The following is a 14,965-nucleotide window of genomic DNA, read 5'->3' as shown; positions in this document are numbered from 1 at the left end:
TTTTATGTCCGCCATATCTCAGTTATCTACCTAATGAAAGACCACGTGTTAATATGTCTAAAATTTACAACTGTGCCTTTTTTTAAAATTTTATTGTCGTGATTCTCAAAAGACGAGGTAAAATTATTTCCTTACTCTGTAACAGTTTTTCTAACTCTGCCTGTCTTAAAAACTGGTTCTGTAGCTCAGTGCAATCATATATCATAACGTGTTTGGACGTAATACCAATATTCTGGTGCTAGCCTACAATCAAGTTAAGCGGTTGATCCTGTGCATAAAAGAGCGATAACATTTAACTCTGGCGACATCAATTACGAATTTTTTCCGGAAAATGTTCTGCATGTAAAGACAAGTGCACGACAATGATAAAATAGTCGAGAAATGGCATGCGTTCACGTAAGTTGTGTGATACAACTTGGTATTTTACGAATTGGGAGTTGATGTTCAGTTTTATTTCGCGAGCTTATAGGCATCTAAAAAACATGATTATTTAAATACAAACCACTTTTACAGTCAAGGTCACGCTCAACTGATAACACTAAGCAAAATGACAATCAAACTGTTGAAATAATGCCCTAAACGAAGACGTGTTAGGTAAAAATAAACAGCGATGCCACGCACCAAAATGTCCAACGAGAGTTTCAGTTATCATCCAAATTGAGTTTTTCTCATGAGTGGCGATGGAAACTACGAGGGAGAACTGAAACAGGATGAATGCGCACGCGCTTTAGCAAAACGGTCTTTTACTGCATAATTAACCGCTAAACCTATTTCCACTGTACAATTTACTAACTACGAATATCGTAGCGTATCTGACTCGTTTCAAAGAAAACTATGAGGGAGAACTGACGTTTGCAAACCGGTTTTTTATTGTACAAATACCGCCAAACCGGTTTTTACTGTACAGGTTCCTGTTTTTGAAAGCTCGATTAAATGAATCCTGGACGAACGTGAACTTTGATTCGAGTTTAATTACTAATCAATAAAGTTTATTCAAAAATATTTTTGTTCCTCCTTAGGCTTTTCTTTGTTAGCCTTAAAAACCATTTTAACGAGAAAGTCTTAAAGTACTAAACCCAGATAGCTTGAGCTAATTCAGGTATACGCAGGAACGTCTTATAGTCTGCGTAGGTGGCCAGGAGCCTGCAACGATGTAACTGCAGGAAGGGAGGCCGTCTTGAACGCCTGTAAAGTGCATGTGGTATTCATCACCATATCGCTAGGCATTAGGTTCCATCTCCTTATGGGTCTTGGGAAAAAGGACGTGCCATAGGCGTTAACGTTGGACGGGCGAGATGAAACTTCGGTAACTTTAATTGTGGATTAACGATTGTCGAACAACCGGCCGGGCCCAGAAAGCTGACTGTACGAATATCACGAGATTTATTCGTACTTGTTTCGCGAGTTATTCGAACAGTACTAAGTGGAGTTGGATAATAAAAGTATTGAGTGTTTTGGTGTGTGGTATCGCTGTATATTTTTACGAATTGTGCCCTGTTTTGACGAGCCCACAGTTTTACTCCTTTAAACACTGAATACTGGCAATCACAAAATCAGCTTCTGTTGTGACATTAAGTACGTGCTGATTGATCACTTCGTGCGTTGCACTCGGCTTCTCGGAGAGAAAATGTGGACACAAACCTTTTTTTACAAGTTTTTACTGACATGGTCTAAGATGGCATTGTCGTAACACGCATCCACTTAATCAAGGCTTCCCACCCCTCTCCCTCCCCCACAACTTCCCTCACTACACAGGCTATCAATATGATAGTCGCTATTGTAGGCGTAAAAGAAAACAAATTCCTTTGAAATCTGTATAAACGCCACTGTGATCAACGAAATAACTAAGTTGGAAATTTTAGGGTACAAATTTGAATGAAAGTAAATGGCCCCAACAGAAATCAATAATGGAATAAAAGTAGAGTTTACTCGTTAGAAGATGTGTTTAAATCGGGAGCTAAACTGTAGTTACCTTAGTGGTTCATTTGGTTGATTTTAGGTGAAATCCTGTTGCATGTCGCTCGTAACTGCAAGGAGGCAATTACAATCGCAGCCTGTCCGGAACGGAAAGGGTCCTTTCTTGATTCGTAAAGGTTCTGAACGTCGTGTGGCATTTGTTATTGCCGTACGTTTGCCGGGTGGCAGAAACGGCGTTTCCTCGACGCTAATTTTACTAATGGATTAATTGAAAGAAGATCGAAGAGCCATGGAGCGGAATATCCTTGCATATTTTAGGTCTAGCACCCAGTTCGGTTGTTTTAATTTCTTTGAAATCGTTTCTGAATTCTGCAGGATGATTGGCAAACGATGAGATGAAGCTCCTGTATATAACTTATGATGAAGAACCTGCTTAGTCAGTTTGGTTTATTGTCGCTTGTCGGTTTTAGAACTTTTCGTCTGCACATAATTAACAGATCATTCAGAGTCTTTTGTTTCTGCACACCTGCTTCCCCTGCCTTGTCCTTTTGTTTTAATAGAGCCATTGTTTGTTGTTTTTATATTCTGTTTGTTTCTGTTCAGCTGTTAAACCGGTAGTTTGGCTTTTTGGGTTGAATGCTCTTTTCCTCCAATTAAAAAAGTCATATCCTTCGTCTGTTCTGGAGTATTAAGTTCAAAATAAGACAACAATCAGCTTACAAAGCCACCTTCATTAAGTATTGCTGGATAGCTTCTATTCAAATTTAAGCAGCACTCGAAGACCGTCAACGGAACAGAGAAATAATAGCACGGCTCCGATAAAAGATTGGAGCGTCTCTGATCATTTTGACATCCAGTTAGTTACTTTTTGAGTAAAATTGAAACTTTCTGTATTAACCTCCTCTTATTTCTTTTTCGACGTAACGCTTACCCTTAACTAATTGGAATTGCAATTAGAAAGAAGTTTGTAGTTATTGCCAGGGGACTTGTTACCTGCCCCTTCAAACTGATTAAACGAGAATGCAAGGCCTAACACGATCACATGCTTGTATTTCTAGTGTTAAATCTGAGGGAAAGCACTTTCGCAATTTCGAACTGGTCCTTTATGGGTAAACTTTGAACCTCCTACTAAATGAACTTCGCTTTTTGACCTTTTTTTATCGTGTTCACTAATAAGAATCGCAAGTAGAAATAAGTATATTGGTGTTGCCAGGGAACTCGTTATTGACCCCCTTTTGTTGGTAAAGCGAGAATGCCAGACCCAAAATGATCGTATGCATTAGTTACCCTTGTGGAACCCCAAGAGAAAGAACGTTGTATCGTTATCTTCTTTCTTCCGTCTGGTGTCAGTAGGCTGTTCAGCCCCGTGGTGTCCCTGCGGCTCTCATCTCAGAGAGACCTGTCCGGCGAGGTTAAACCTACGGGAGCCAAGACTCCCACGTGCACCGATACAGCTCCAAGGCTCATCGAGACACACAAGCGGTAAGGTAACAACTCCAGGGATAAGGGACTCTGTTGTACTTATAAATTAATTAATGACAAGACTTGTGGAGCCCAATTCGGACTGTTGAACAAATTAAGGAAATTCTGTTTTTGTTAATTTTGAGTATGATTTCAAACCGACTGAATTGAATAACACGAAGGCCTGTTGCCATACAGTTAATGAAAAAGAAAAATTAGAGTTAATGAAATTACAGGAAGCTTGGAAGAAAAAAGCAGCAATGGCTAATTGCCTAAAACGTTTTGGTGAATAAAAAGACCATAGTGATTTTTTATCACTGGCAAAAAAGCTCATTCTCTTACTCAAGAGCAAAAGTAAAAGTCCTTTTTTTTTTTTTAAGAAGCTCTAAAAAAATTAAGTGCAACTTACCTATTACTGCTCAAACTGAATCCGTGGTACTTACAACCAATCAGATTCGAGAATTTATCTGGATTAAATACCCTGGAATAATTACCATGCATCCATTGACAGGGTGTCGTCGCGGCTTAAATTACAGGCTGATCGCTCAAGTTTTATTGACTTATGTAGGTTGACTACTGGCACAAGGTAACGAAAAGGTTCGTTCAAAATATGCGCACAAGTGCTTTTATTCATTTGCATGCAATACCCTTATCTGATACAGTTGAAACTCTTGACATTTCCCTCTAATTAGCAAATAGCACGCCTTTTGTCTTAGCTCAACTGTTTATCTTGTATTGCTTTTTAAATCCAATTCATTTGCCTTTTGTCTTCCTGCAGCTGTTTGTGCGAGTTTGCCGTATCAATGATCGTGCCCATTACATCCACGGGAAAAGTTGCTAATTCCTTCGAATTGTCTCGAATGGTGAGTCCAAAGCTTTTTTATTTATTTAGGTCATAGTATGGAGATTTCATCCAAAGAATTGAATTGGTTTAAGTTTAGATGAAACTAAACCAGATGCTACAGGTCTTGAAAATTGACTACATTTATACATACGCCAGCGTGTGTTAAAGCACGGTGGTGTTCCCGCACTGATTTGCGTGTCGAATTTTCCACTAACCTAAAGCATGGCGCTTTCAGTGCTCAACGTAATTTACCCGTTTTATTAGGCACAAGCCTAATTGGAAGGGCATGAACGGGTCTTGGGTTCCCATCAGAGGTGCCCACCCAATGAACCATCAAAGGCCAGAGCATAAACACTGGGCCGGACTACATTCGCTACTTTTTTTGAGCAGTTATGTGAGTTCTTCAATGTCCTCTACTAAATTAGTATGTGTTGGGGACATGGCCAACGACTTAACGTTACCGCCATCCTTCCGTCCGCCCGTCCGCCCGTCCGCCCGTCCGCCCGTCCGCCCGTCCGCCCGTCCTCATTTGTTGCATTTTGTCTTTTAAATGGGTACTAACGAAGCCTCGAGCAGTTCCTGAGAAAATGCTATAGGAAAGGTTAACTTAATCCCACAGCTGACGAGCATTTCACCCGGAAAGGGGCTTGGGGGTAGTAATAACACTTGCTGTCTGTTCGTGCTATTGGAAACACCAGTTTGTAAACACAGGTACTCTTTTGATAATGCGTTCGTTTTGTCGTGAATCATTCCTTTACGAATAAAAAAAAAAAGTGTGGGTGTACTTTGCTTTTATTAATGATGAAAGAAAAAGGCACATCCGAACAAGATATCAACCTCTTTCGGCCTACATAATAACTTAATGTGTGTCTACCTGGAATAATTTATTGCCTTTCTAGATAGTCCTGAGTTAGGTTCTCGTCATGTTTCTCAGTTTTCAGCTACAGTTTGTGGTCGAAGGTATCACACACCACTGCTAGTCTAAATTACTGTTTGACTATGTCAAACCTATTCAATGGTAAACATTTTTTCTTTGTTTTTCCTTTTAACCCCATTTCCATTCAGTTTCAATTAAACATCCTTCTCGTCTTTTGTTTCATTGGAGTTGTTTGTATATCTAATTGCGACCCCGTACCTCGAAAAATATCCACACTGGCTGACCGAATGACATATCGCCGAACAATGGTTTGTCTAATATTCTATGGACAAACGATGACACCATAGAAACAGGTACATTTCACGCTGGAATGCCAAATGTTATCCAAGCGGAACATCAAAGGCTGTCCAAAGTAGACTTATAGCGATCAGTATTTTAAATTATTTTCCACAGGAAGTGGTGTTATTGAAAAGATCTAGATTGAATCTAGAATCTGGAAGTTTCCAGGTAACAAAACAATAGCAAACGTTGAGATCTTTTACAGCACGAACTCACGCAGTTGAAGATCAATAGAGGGATTTAATGTGTCGTACGTATACATATTATTTAATTTCAATTTTAATATTTTTCATTATGTCAATCAAAAACGTCAGTCCGGTCAGGCTAATTATATAAGTTCACAAAAAAGTTTTATTCCATTTTGAGTTTTTCTCGCGGTTTCACTGTTTACAATAAAAGGAGAAAGTTAAACTTTAGGACCTCAGAATTCAATGCCAGCTGTACAATGGTTGCTTATATTTTAACAGTCAGCCGATGAAGAAATATTTTAACCTCATTTGTGAAAGTTTGGCTAATACAGGCTTATCATTCACCGCCAAAATGATATCTTTGTTCTGTCAACTGTCGAATCCAAACCGTCATTAGGGCCGTCTAATTGGTCAGGGTGGCGTGTACTGTTTATGAGATGATATATAGACAGCCAACGAGGCGGTACGTTGTATATAACCATCCCACATCCAACAAGTGCGAGTGGAATAATTGTATTATTAGGAAAAAAAAAAAACAAACAAAAAAAACAAAACAAAAAAGAAACAACATGCACACTTACAAAAACGACCAGAAGACGATTCAATGACCGCTATTTCTCGGGTATGCTATAATTGCTGCTATCCCGTGGCAGCTGAACCAATCAAAACTCTGAAAATGCATTGTAAATGATAGTAAATAAATATCGAGCAAGCGGAGAAGCTTGGGAATTTTCCAGTGTCTGACCACGGTCATGGTAACTGAAGAAAACCATCGTGTGAAGAACACAAACCTCGGCTGCGCTCGCGAAATTATTTCACTTGTGTCACAAAGGTTCAGTCCATAGAAAGGAGTTTCGTGTGCTCTAATCAGCGAAAGGAGAAATGAGAAGTGGAATTAAAAGCCTTACCGTTCCTCATAAAGGCAAGTATTCGTTTGAATTTTGTTGTTAAGCCGCATAGTTAAGCATGGCCATTCTTTGAGAAAGTGGGTTGTTGGTCATTGTGACCATTTGAAAAATAAAACAGACGGAGTCAGAAAGCTAACAGGCATTAGTGTACATATTGCCTTGATAATCATGCCTGAAGCCCGCAGATTAGAGTCATTAATTCAGCGATGTTGACTTTAGGGTATAATTTCAGTACAAGTTTGAACTGAATTGGTGAGCAACATGAAAGATTAAGTGAACAGCCTCATTGGGCTTTTACTACTCATGCGGCATACTCTTCGTATTGTTTTGTTCTGGTTGTACTCGGTTTTATGTCGTCTAGTTATTGCTTTCAAACAGTTAAACGGACCCGTGTTCAACATATTCCTATTTACATATTGTATCGTCCCGGTGCTAAGTAAGTGAGTAAGATCCTTTATTTAAACACGATGAGAATAAAAACATTACATGCTTGAGGGGTCGTGTGTAACTATTACCTTTGTATTACCTGTAGCTAACTTACGTTTCGTCCGGAATGTCAAGAAAAAAACGTCAAAACGAGCAATCGCCCAAAAATTCTGCCTTCGAAGTTTAAAATCCGAAAATACTGTAAGTCCGAAATTTTTCGCAGTTACAGTATGTTGTACAAGGCCACACACTAAGAAAAATAGACATCTCGCCCCCCCCCCCCCCCCCCTCCCCCTGTGAGATGAGAACTCAGAACCAGTCCTCTGCGGGCGTCGACGAAATTCAAGCGACGACACTAAATTAAAGATGCCAGTGGCCCCTTGCTCGAAACTCACGTTAACGTAGCTCGCTTATGTCCCAAATTAACATTCCTGGAGTTTCTTCATTGAGTCACCTAACTTAGGTCTTTTGTCAGTTTATACCGTTAACGCAACGTGGAATCGTTGTAGTTTGTCTGCTTGTTATTGCATTGTCCATCGTTAGATTTTTGGTGGACTTTTTTTTATCTCAAATTAAACCATCCGAGTGGTTTTGCGTTGTTTTTCTGTGATATTAGTTTCAGTCGATTTTAGTTCACAATTACCTCATTTAACCGATAGTGCATCGATAGTGCATCCACATGCATTTTTTTAAATTTATTTTGGTTTTATCCAGTTCCGGCTTTCCAGAATTAATCAATATTTGATGAAGCGTGTTGATCTAGGAACTAAAGCTCCGCACTTTCAAAATGAACGACATTCGTTAATTCGATAGAGTCCTGGTCTTCCGGCTTCTCGTTGTTTCTTTGGAAATTTATAGAAAACTTCGCTTCAGTGGGGTGTAAAAATGTATCAACAGCAGCGTTTGTTAACAATAAACCGTTAGGGAAACCTGCAAAACTGCGGAGGGTTATTCTGAGAAAGATAAGGAGGAAGAAACTCATAGCTAACTAGAGGTTGGGCTCTTGAATCTTCGACGCAATATAGATATCCCTTTACTATATAGTGACTGTGTTTTTCTCGTAATTATATTTTTGGTGGTAAGTTTGTCAAAATTATTCGAAAATTGTGAATATACAGCCTTTACCTTGGCAAGATGCTGATATGACATCAAGAGGAACATTTCTAGTGAACGGAATAAGCCCTTTAAATTACTTTCAGCGATATTTGAATAACACAAAGACAGAGACAAATTAAAAAAAAAAAAGATTGGTCTAAGTTTTTCAACTTGCCAACCTTCCCCATCCTGACCAAGCCGTAAGATTCAGTGCACTAGTACAGGAACCTTTCAAGAACATTTGACTATTGCTTATGGGTTTCAATTGATGTGTAAGTGTGGTTTGATTTTTCAAAGTGCTAGAAATAGCTGCATATTTAGTCCGTTTTAGACGAGTAATATGAGCATTCGTAAATATAACTCCTATCCAAAATTTAGGAGTGCGTACTTAAAGGTCTTGTGCAGATATCGATTAGCAAAAGTAAGCCAACCAGTCATCAGAATGTGTCTTATAATTTGCCGTGTTCCATAAATAACACTTATAAAAATTGTAGAGACACAGTTCGCCATTTTCCATAAAAACCACGTGGGTATTCACTCTTCCCTGTTGAAGTATGATCTTATTCTATATAAAGTCTGTTTAATAATCCAATTTCGGCAGAGAGTTAAAAATTTGCTTTTCCAGTCTAAAGCACTGATAATCAACGCTGTCTTTAAATAGAAAAAAGCATTTTAACACTTTCAGTACTTTGACAATTTGATGATTAAATTTTGCTTGGCAATAATGGAAAAAGTAATATTTCTTGTTAAGGCATCAAATTAAGGCCAAGTCTTCGAGGCGGAAATCATTCGAGTCCACTAACTTTTCGGTGTTTTTCTGTCATTATTCTATGATGATGTTACTAATAAATAGTTAGGGGTAACATTTTACGTAGATGATTACAACGAAACACACAAGTGTGGACAAAACCGCAATGAAAATTTTGATTACCTTATTACATGAATTGTTCGCGACACTTTCATTTTGAAAAACTGCCTGCAGGCACTTAAAATCCAAACAAAGAAGGCTTCAAAAATAAAGATTTATTTTTGAATTTTGAATATTTCAAGCCCTCTTTCTTCATCTTTATTTTCAATTATTTCCTGCAACAGTTCCTTTCTAAAGTTCTCTTTAATGTGAATAAGTAAATCACCATACTTTGTTATTCAATAAACAGTCATTTTATCGTGCTAGAGTTATGGGTTCGTTCCATTTATTTGCTATTCTGCTGTTCTACTGATTTAAAGCAGTTCTTTGAATGGTCCGGGATCAGTTGAGCCAATATTCACGTTTAAAACAACGGCGGTTTTACGAAGTGCGTATTAAGCCAAGAAACTATTCCCCATTTTTAAACAGAATCGATCGCGAAATTCAGTCCTCAGATCGCACTTCTTACAAAAGCTTTGAACAAATTGGCAACTTTTTCTAATGTCGAGAAATACGCCCACTCGAAAATCGCAAAAATAACGTCGCGAAATATCCATGCAATAAGATACCTAAAGAAGACTTAGAGACATTGTACGTAATCATCATTTGGATATAACATGGCGTTTAAGTCCCGGTTCAGAAACCGTACATCTCATGCGCTGAACCGAGTGGTATGGCATTCGTTTTAAATATATTAGTGCGGCGACGGAATCAATTTAGATACGCAAAATCTCAAGGAACGGTAGAGCTTGACCGGTCCAGTCAAACATGAAATCTGAGCGCACAAAAAAGATTCGACGAATTAGTTTCGACAGAAAGTACGCCGTTTGAATCAGTCGTCGCTCGAATGTCGCACTAGAGTCGAACTTGACTGAACCAGCTTGCCGTATCACAGTCAAAAGGGAGTTTAAGAAAACACGACGCCAACGAAAACGTCGGTTGAAAATATAAGTTCGCGTTACTTGTACTACTTCGCGATTTTTCCAATTCGTTCAACGTGGCCGAACTATCCAGTAACAAAACAGGTGGGAACGGCGTTCAAGTTGACACATGCTCACGTTCTCCACAAAACCTTGAATTTGGTCATTTCACGCTTTTGTTTGGCCTCGTACGGTGAAGAAATGTACCTAAATTTAACGCACGTAGGGGGCCCTTGTTTTCTCTCATTAACTCTCATTGTTTTGTGTCTTTCTCGTTGCCATCGTCGTAGTAGCTTCTTAGACTCCCTGAACTTTGGTATAGTACGGCCATGAGATATACAGCGTCCGATATATCAGCCTCCGGTAACAGAGATGTCAACGTGCAATTATCAACCTGTGATCAAGCGCTAACTTGAAGTTCAGATCCAAAAGCAAAGTTTTTTTTTCTTCTGTGTAAAATTTTCGCATTCATTTCAGTAATTCAACACTTTTCGTTACCAAATTGGTCATTAAAGAGTTTAATTTTCTTGATATAAAAGGGTCTAGTCTTCTAGCACAAGGCCTAATCGAAGGTGATTAAAAGGATATTAGGGTCGTTTATACGTTTTTAAGACTTACCTTTGACGCCTTCAGCATAAGATCAGACGTTCGAAATCAATGTGATGTCAGTGCGCACGCTACGTCGCTTTCCTATCCATAAAATAATCTATTAGACGTGACTTTTTAATAGCAAAGACCTCCCTGACGTCAATGAAGCCTATTGGCTGTTGAAACAATGGTGTCTTCGGCACCGTGCACACTAATCCGGACACATTTGAAAACGCGTCTTTAATTCCGGTTTGTCCTTGTGTCCACACTAAAACGGCATTTTCGGCCACCGAAAACGGATCTCAAAGCGGATAAATTTGAAAACGCATGCCAGGTGTTTAAGTGTGGACGGCGAAAGTGGGGCTTTTTGAAAACGCAGACGTCGCAACGGTAACGAACGCATGCTCCACCGTGTTTTTAGCGTTGCCGGGCTGATGAGCGTTTTAGTGTGGACGGAAAACATTTATCCGGATTAGTATGGACGGGGCCTTTAAATTTAGACTGGAACACCCAGCGAGAATGTTTAAGAAAAGTACTTTAATTTCCAAGATCATTTTCGGGAGTTTAAAAGGGATATTTGTGTACGTTAAATCAGTTTGATCTGTTCGGTTCTTAGCAGAATTTTCAGGTTTCTATTCAACGTATTTACGAGCAAATGGCTTCACGAAACCTCATACTAGCTTGCCATATTTCGCTCCCTTAACGACATGTTCCGTCTCTTCGAAAGCCCGTAAGTTTCCCGTGTAACTTAAGTCTTAGGGACAAACATCAAAGAAAATGGCAGTTTTTCCTCACATCTGTTTCCGAATTTTTGAGACGAGTTTTAATTTAAGCGTTCCGAACAGATATTCGCCGAGCTGGTCGACCGTCGTGTGCCCCTGTTTATATTTTCTTCCGGTGGTTTGGTTTGCACATTTGAATAACATTGAATGTTTGTTAAAAGATACCTTCTCTGGGTGTTCCCTGTTATGATTCCGATTATGAACTTAATATAAATATAAATTGCTGTTTCTATTTGATATGCCGACATCACACTCAGCATGTACTATACGAGTACAATATGCGATATGCGTATGCGTAGCACGTATTGTTTTGAACAAGTTTAACAATAAAGAAAAACAATAACTGCACCGCACGTGCAAAAACGACGAATGTACGTGTACATATACCCTAAAACAGAACGCGTCTCTCTCTCGTTCTTCATATTAACAATTGATTTTTTTCATCGTGATCAGAAATTTGTCGGTTTTAGTCGGCGGTCTAGTTTTGTCGGGTCGTTCTATCCCGATATAGTTCATAGGCCAGTCGTAGTTCGATGTTCCGCGTACAAGAACAAAAGAATGTAGGATATTGATTGAGAAGTGATGTTGATTAATTGAACTCGATTCCTAATGGCTAATCTTCGTGAGTGCTTCCATGGCATTTGAAGTGACCTCTTCAAAGAATTTGTGACCACAGGCCAGTATTGCATCATCTATAAAGGACGCTTATCCCACCATAAGTAGATCACATGCTACCGTAAGCACCGTAGAATACACATAACAACATTCACCGCGTATTACCATAAATCAAAGTGCCAACCTTCACTCTTTTTACTGATCGTTGTTGTCAGTCATGGCATCCTAGATGAATACTACACCTACGCATGTTCAGTAAGTATATTCTTTATTTCTCAGTGAGCTTTTTCTAAACATATTTACAAGCAACGAATACATGATAACAGCTAAGTCGCGTGTATTGACAACCCAGCACCGACTACAATGTCTACTGGCTTACGTGTTGTCTTTGTAGTGATAATATTAATAACAATAACAATTGCAACAAAGTGCTAATATTCGCCAACACCCCCTAATTATGGCATTTACTCTCAACTAAACTTTATTTAACTTCCCTAAACAAAATATTTTGAGAGTATTTTAAGGGTAGAATCGGATGGATTTATAAATAGCCCAATGTTTCCCTTGGCATAATTGAAAGATGAAAAGAGACGAAAGGATCAGCGGGGGGGGGGGGGGGGGGAGGGGGAGGGGGTGAAGTACGAGCATTTGAACATTTCATTTGAAGTTTCTGGTTAGTTAGAGATTTTGCGGTGATCGGGTTTGTTTTTCAGTATTTTGCAGAAGGAAACTTACCAGCCTTTCTAATTAGTACTTCCAATCGAGTGTAAATGGGTGGGAAAAGATCAGTTGATTGTTCACAATTATGGATCCTTGATTATCGCTGCGGTAACATTGTCTCAGAGATGCTGATACCATCATCACGTTTACACTACTGACCAATGCAGCATGTTTAATCCGTTGGCGAAACTAGATGATAGGCGTGATACAAGCTATTACAAACTTAAATTGCCATTTGACAAATGAAGTACCGCGAAAATTTGCATGTCTGACTTGAGCCTTGCCGGAGTAGAATTTTCCCATTGTTCGACCGCCAAGCTAGTTTTAATTTATAAAACTTGAAAACATTTCTGCTTGACCTTTTAAAATTAGCTTTCTCTCTGCATCAACTTTTCATTTAATCATTCACGCGAAGCTTTGATCTTTATTGAGCTTAAGTCTTGTTTCCATAATTATGATCGCTAACAATTACTAGAAAGAAAAGTATTCAGTGAAATTGTCGTTATGGCGATCGTTTGGAAACATGACACGCAGCGCGTTGTCGAATACACCGTGTGATCGCTTAAATTTTGTCGGAGGGTAACGCGGACAGCGATCGTCAGAAGGCCATCTCGGTTGGCGATCATCCGTTTATTCTACTGACTTAATAATTGCGGGTGCTTATATCGTGCAGTGATAATTTTTTTTGAAGCGCTAATAACCAGACGTGATAATATCGTGAGCATGTTTCGGTATGGTTTCAGTTCGCTAATTTTACTTACTGATATGAGAGTACAGTTTTTGGATCATGAAGGTCAAGTGAAAGCTAGTTTTTATTTAGCTAAGAAAAAAAAAGGAATTTCCAGGCGCGTGAAGGCAGGCCCATGACATATCGTAGCTTTTTATAGTTACAGAAAGCTTTTTTGTGTTGCGAAATGGATGCAAAACTAAGGCACTAAATCCATTCAAACCTCGCTCCCAGGGCTCTCTCAAAGGAGTGTTCTCTTTCTTCGAGAGAACCCTTCGCGATGATGGGCGATACAGTAAGTCAGTAAATCTAACCCTCAGTCAACTGTACTTTATCTTACACAGCGCTAGTGTTTGATCATAGTAAGCTATTTTAAAAAAAAACTCGAGAAAAAAAAAACGATATTGGTCCCTTAATGGGCAGTATCATGGGAGATCGATGGGAGATATCATGATTTTTGGCCAAAATTCACTAAATGAAAACTTTGAACACTGTGTTAATTAATTTCTCGATCGCTAATTTAAAGAAATATTAATAGTGATTCCAAGACGAAAGGTTGAACCAAAATATAGTACAACCAGCGATTTTTATTGCGAAATTTGAAAACTTCCGCCAGACGTTTTCAAATTTGAACCCCTCTCTATCTTGGTCATCTGCCGGCGAAAATATCCGTGGATAGTTTTGCATTCTGATAGTCTTTAAATGGACTTTTGTCATTATATCTTGGCTGCTATCGACCGAATAGCGTCTTTCCGATTTTCGATGTGTTACTAAAAATAGCGTGATACTGTCCTTTTAAAATTTTAATGGTTCAGATAGTTTGTTAGTGCATTTCCATTCACCCTTCGTTTCTATAAATAGTAACCGCGGATTGCCCTCGACAACTGCGTGTGCGAATTACCCGTGCTATTGACCAAGTGTGAGGTCAATATTGATATTGACCAAGTCCTGTTTTTGCGTTCGTCTCAGTACATCAAAAAGAAAAAACAAAAAAAACAAAAAAAAAACCAGCCTAATATCCAGCCAAAGCTTGTATGGTAAAGGATTTAGTGTATGGCTTTACTGTTTGTAATGGTAATAGGACTGATTACAAGCTGCTTGTAATCGGATAGGTCAAATTGGACAGTTTTGGAGCTGCAACAGCCAAATTAAGCACTAAACCAGGGCTGTAAGAACCAGTCAGATTAGAGTGTTTTGTTATTGACACAATTAAAGAGGCACTGTCACGGTGATTTTGCTGTATTTTGATCAAAACTGTACATATATGACAACGAAACTGTTTTGTAACATGAAATTGCTCTTACAACACAGGGAAGAAAATATTAAGGTTTTTCTTCTACGAAGAACAACCATAATAAATTTTTAGCGACTTCTCTAAAATACACAGGAAGAGCTTGAAAAAATTGGCCAATTTTTTCAAGTTGCAAACCATTTCCATCCTAGCCATCCGTAGCCAAACATAGTTAATACCAGTTTCTGTGTACTAGTAGGGTTATTGTTAACAAAACTAAACCATTGTCTTAACGATTCCATTGAAACAAATACGTTTTTTGGCTATTCAAAGTGACACTAAAAAAAAACTGACACTGCCCCTTCAAGGATAAAAATACTAACAAAAGAGAGATGAAACTGTTCTACACAGACAGAAAAT

The 14,965-nt window shown here is 38.7% G+C and overlaps 1 protein-coding gene across 3 annotated transcripts in view; it reads left to right on the top strand.

Annotated features, from left to right (window-relative positions):
* The first annotated feature begins 3,040 nt into the window (after positions 1–3,040).
* Positions 3,041–14,965, top strand: part of LOC146469328 (uncharacterized) — a 32,555-nt gene continuing 20,630 nt past the window's right edge. The window contains exons 1-2 of one of the 3 annotated variants that reach the window (XM_085123351.1): positions 3,041–3,399; positions 4,157–4,241. Coding sequence is in view for 1 of the 3 variants with exons in the window: in XM_085123347.1 (XP_084979473.1) it covers positions 12,116–12,122 (7 nt within the window). In the remaining 2 variants the exon portion in view is untranslated. Of the gene's footprint in view, positions 3,400–3,988; positions 4,242–11,976; positions 12,123–14,965 lie in introns of those variants that run through there. The other 2 variants (XM_085123350.1, XM_085123347.1) reach the window with 2 other exon arrangements.

The sequence above is a fragment of the Pavona decussata genome, unplaced genomic scaffold, assembly GCF_977016875.1.
Source record: "Pavona decussata unplaced genomic scaffold, jaPavDecu1.1 SCAFFOLD_124, whole genome shotgun sequence".
NCBI classification, from domain to species: domain Eukaryota; kingdom Metazoa; phylum Cnidaria; class Anthozoa; order Scleractinia; family Agariciidae; genus Pavona; species Pavona decussata.
The sequence above is the reverse complement of the archived record's forward strand: the minus strand, read 5'-3'. Positions and strand labels throughout refer to the sequence as shown.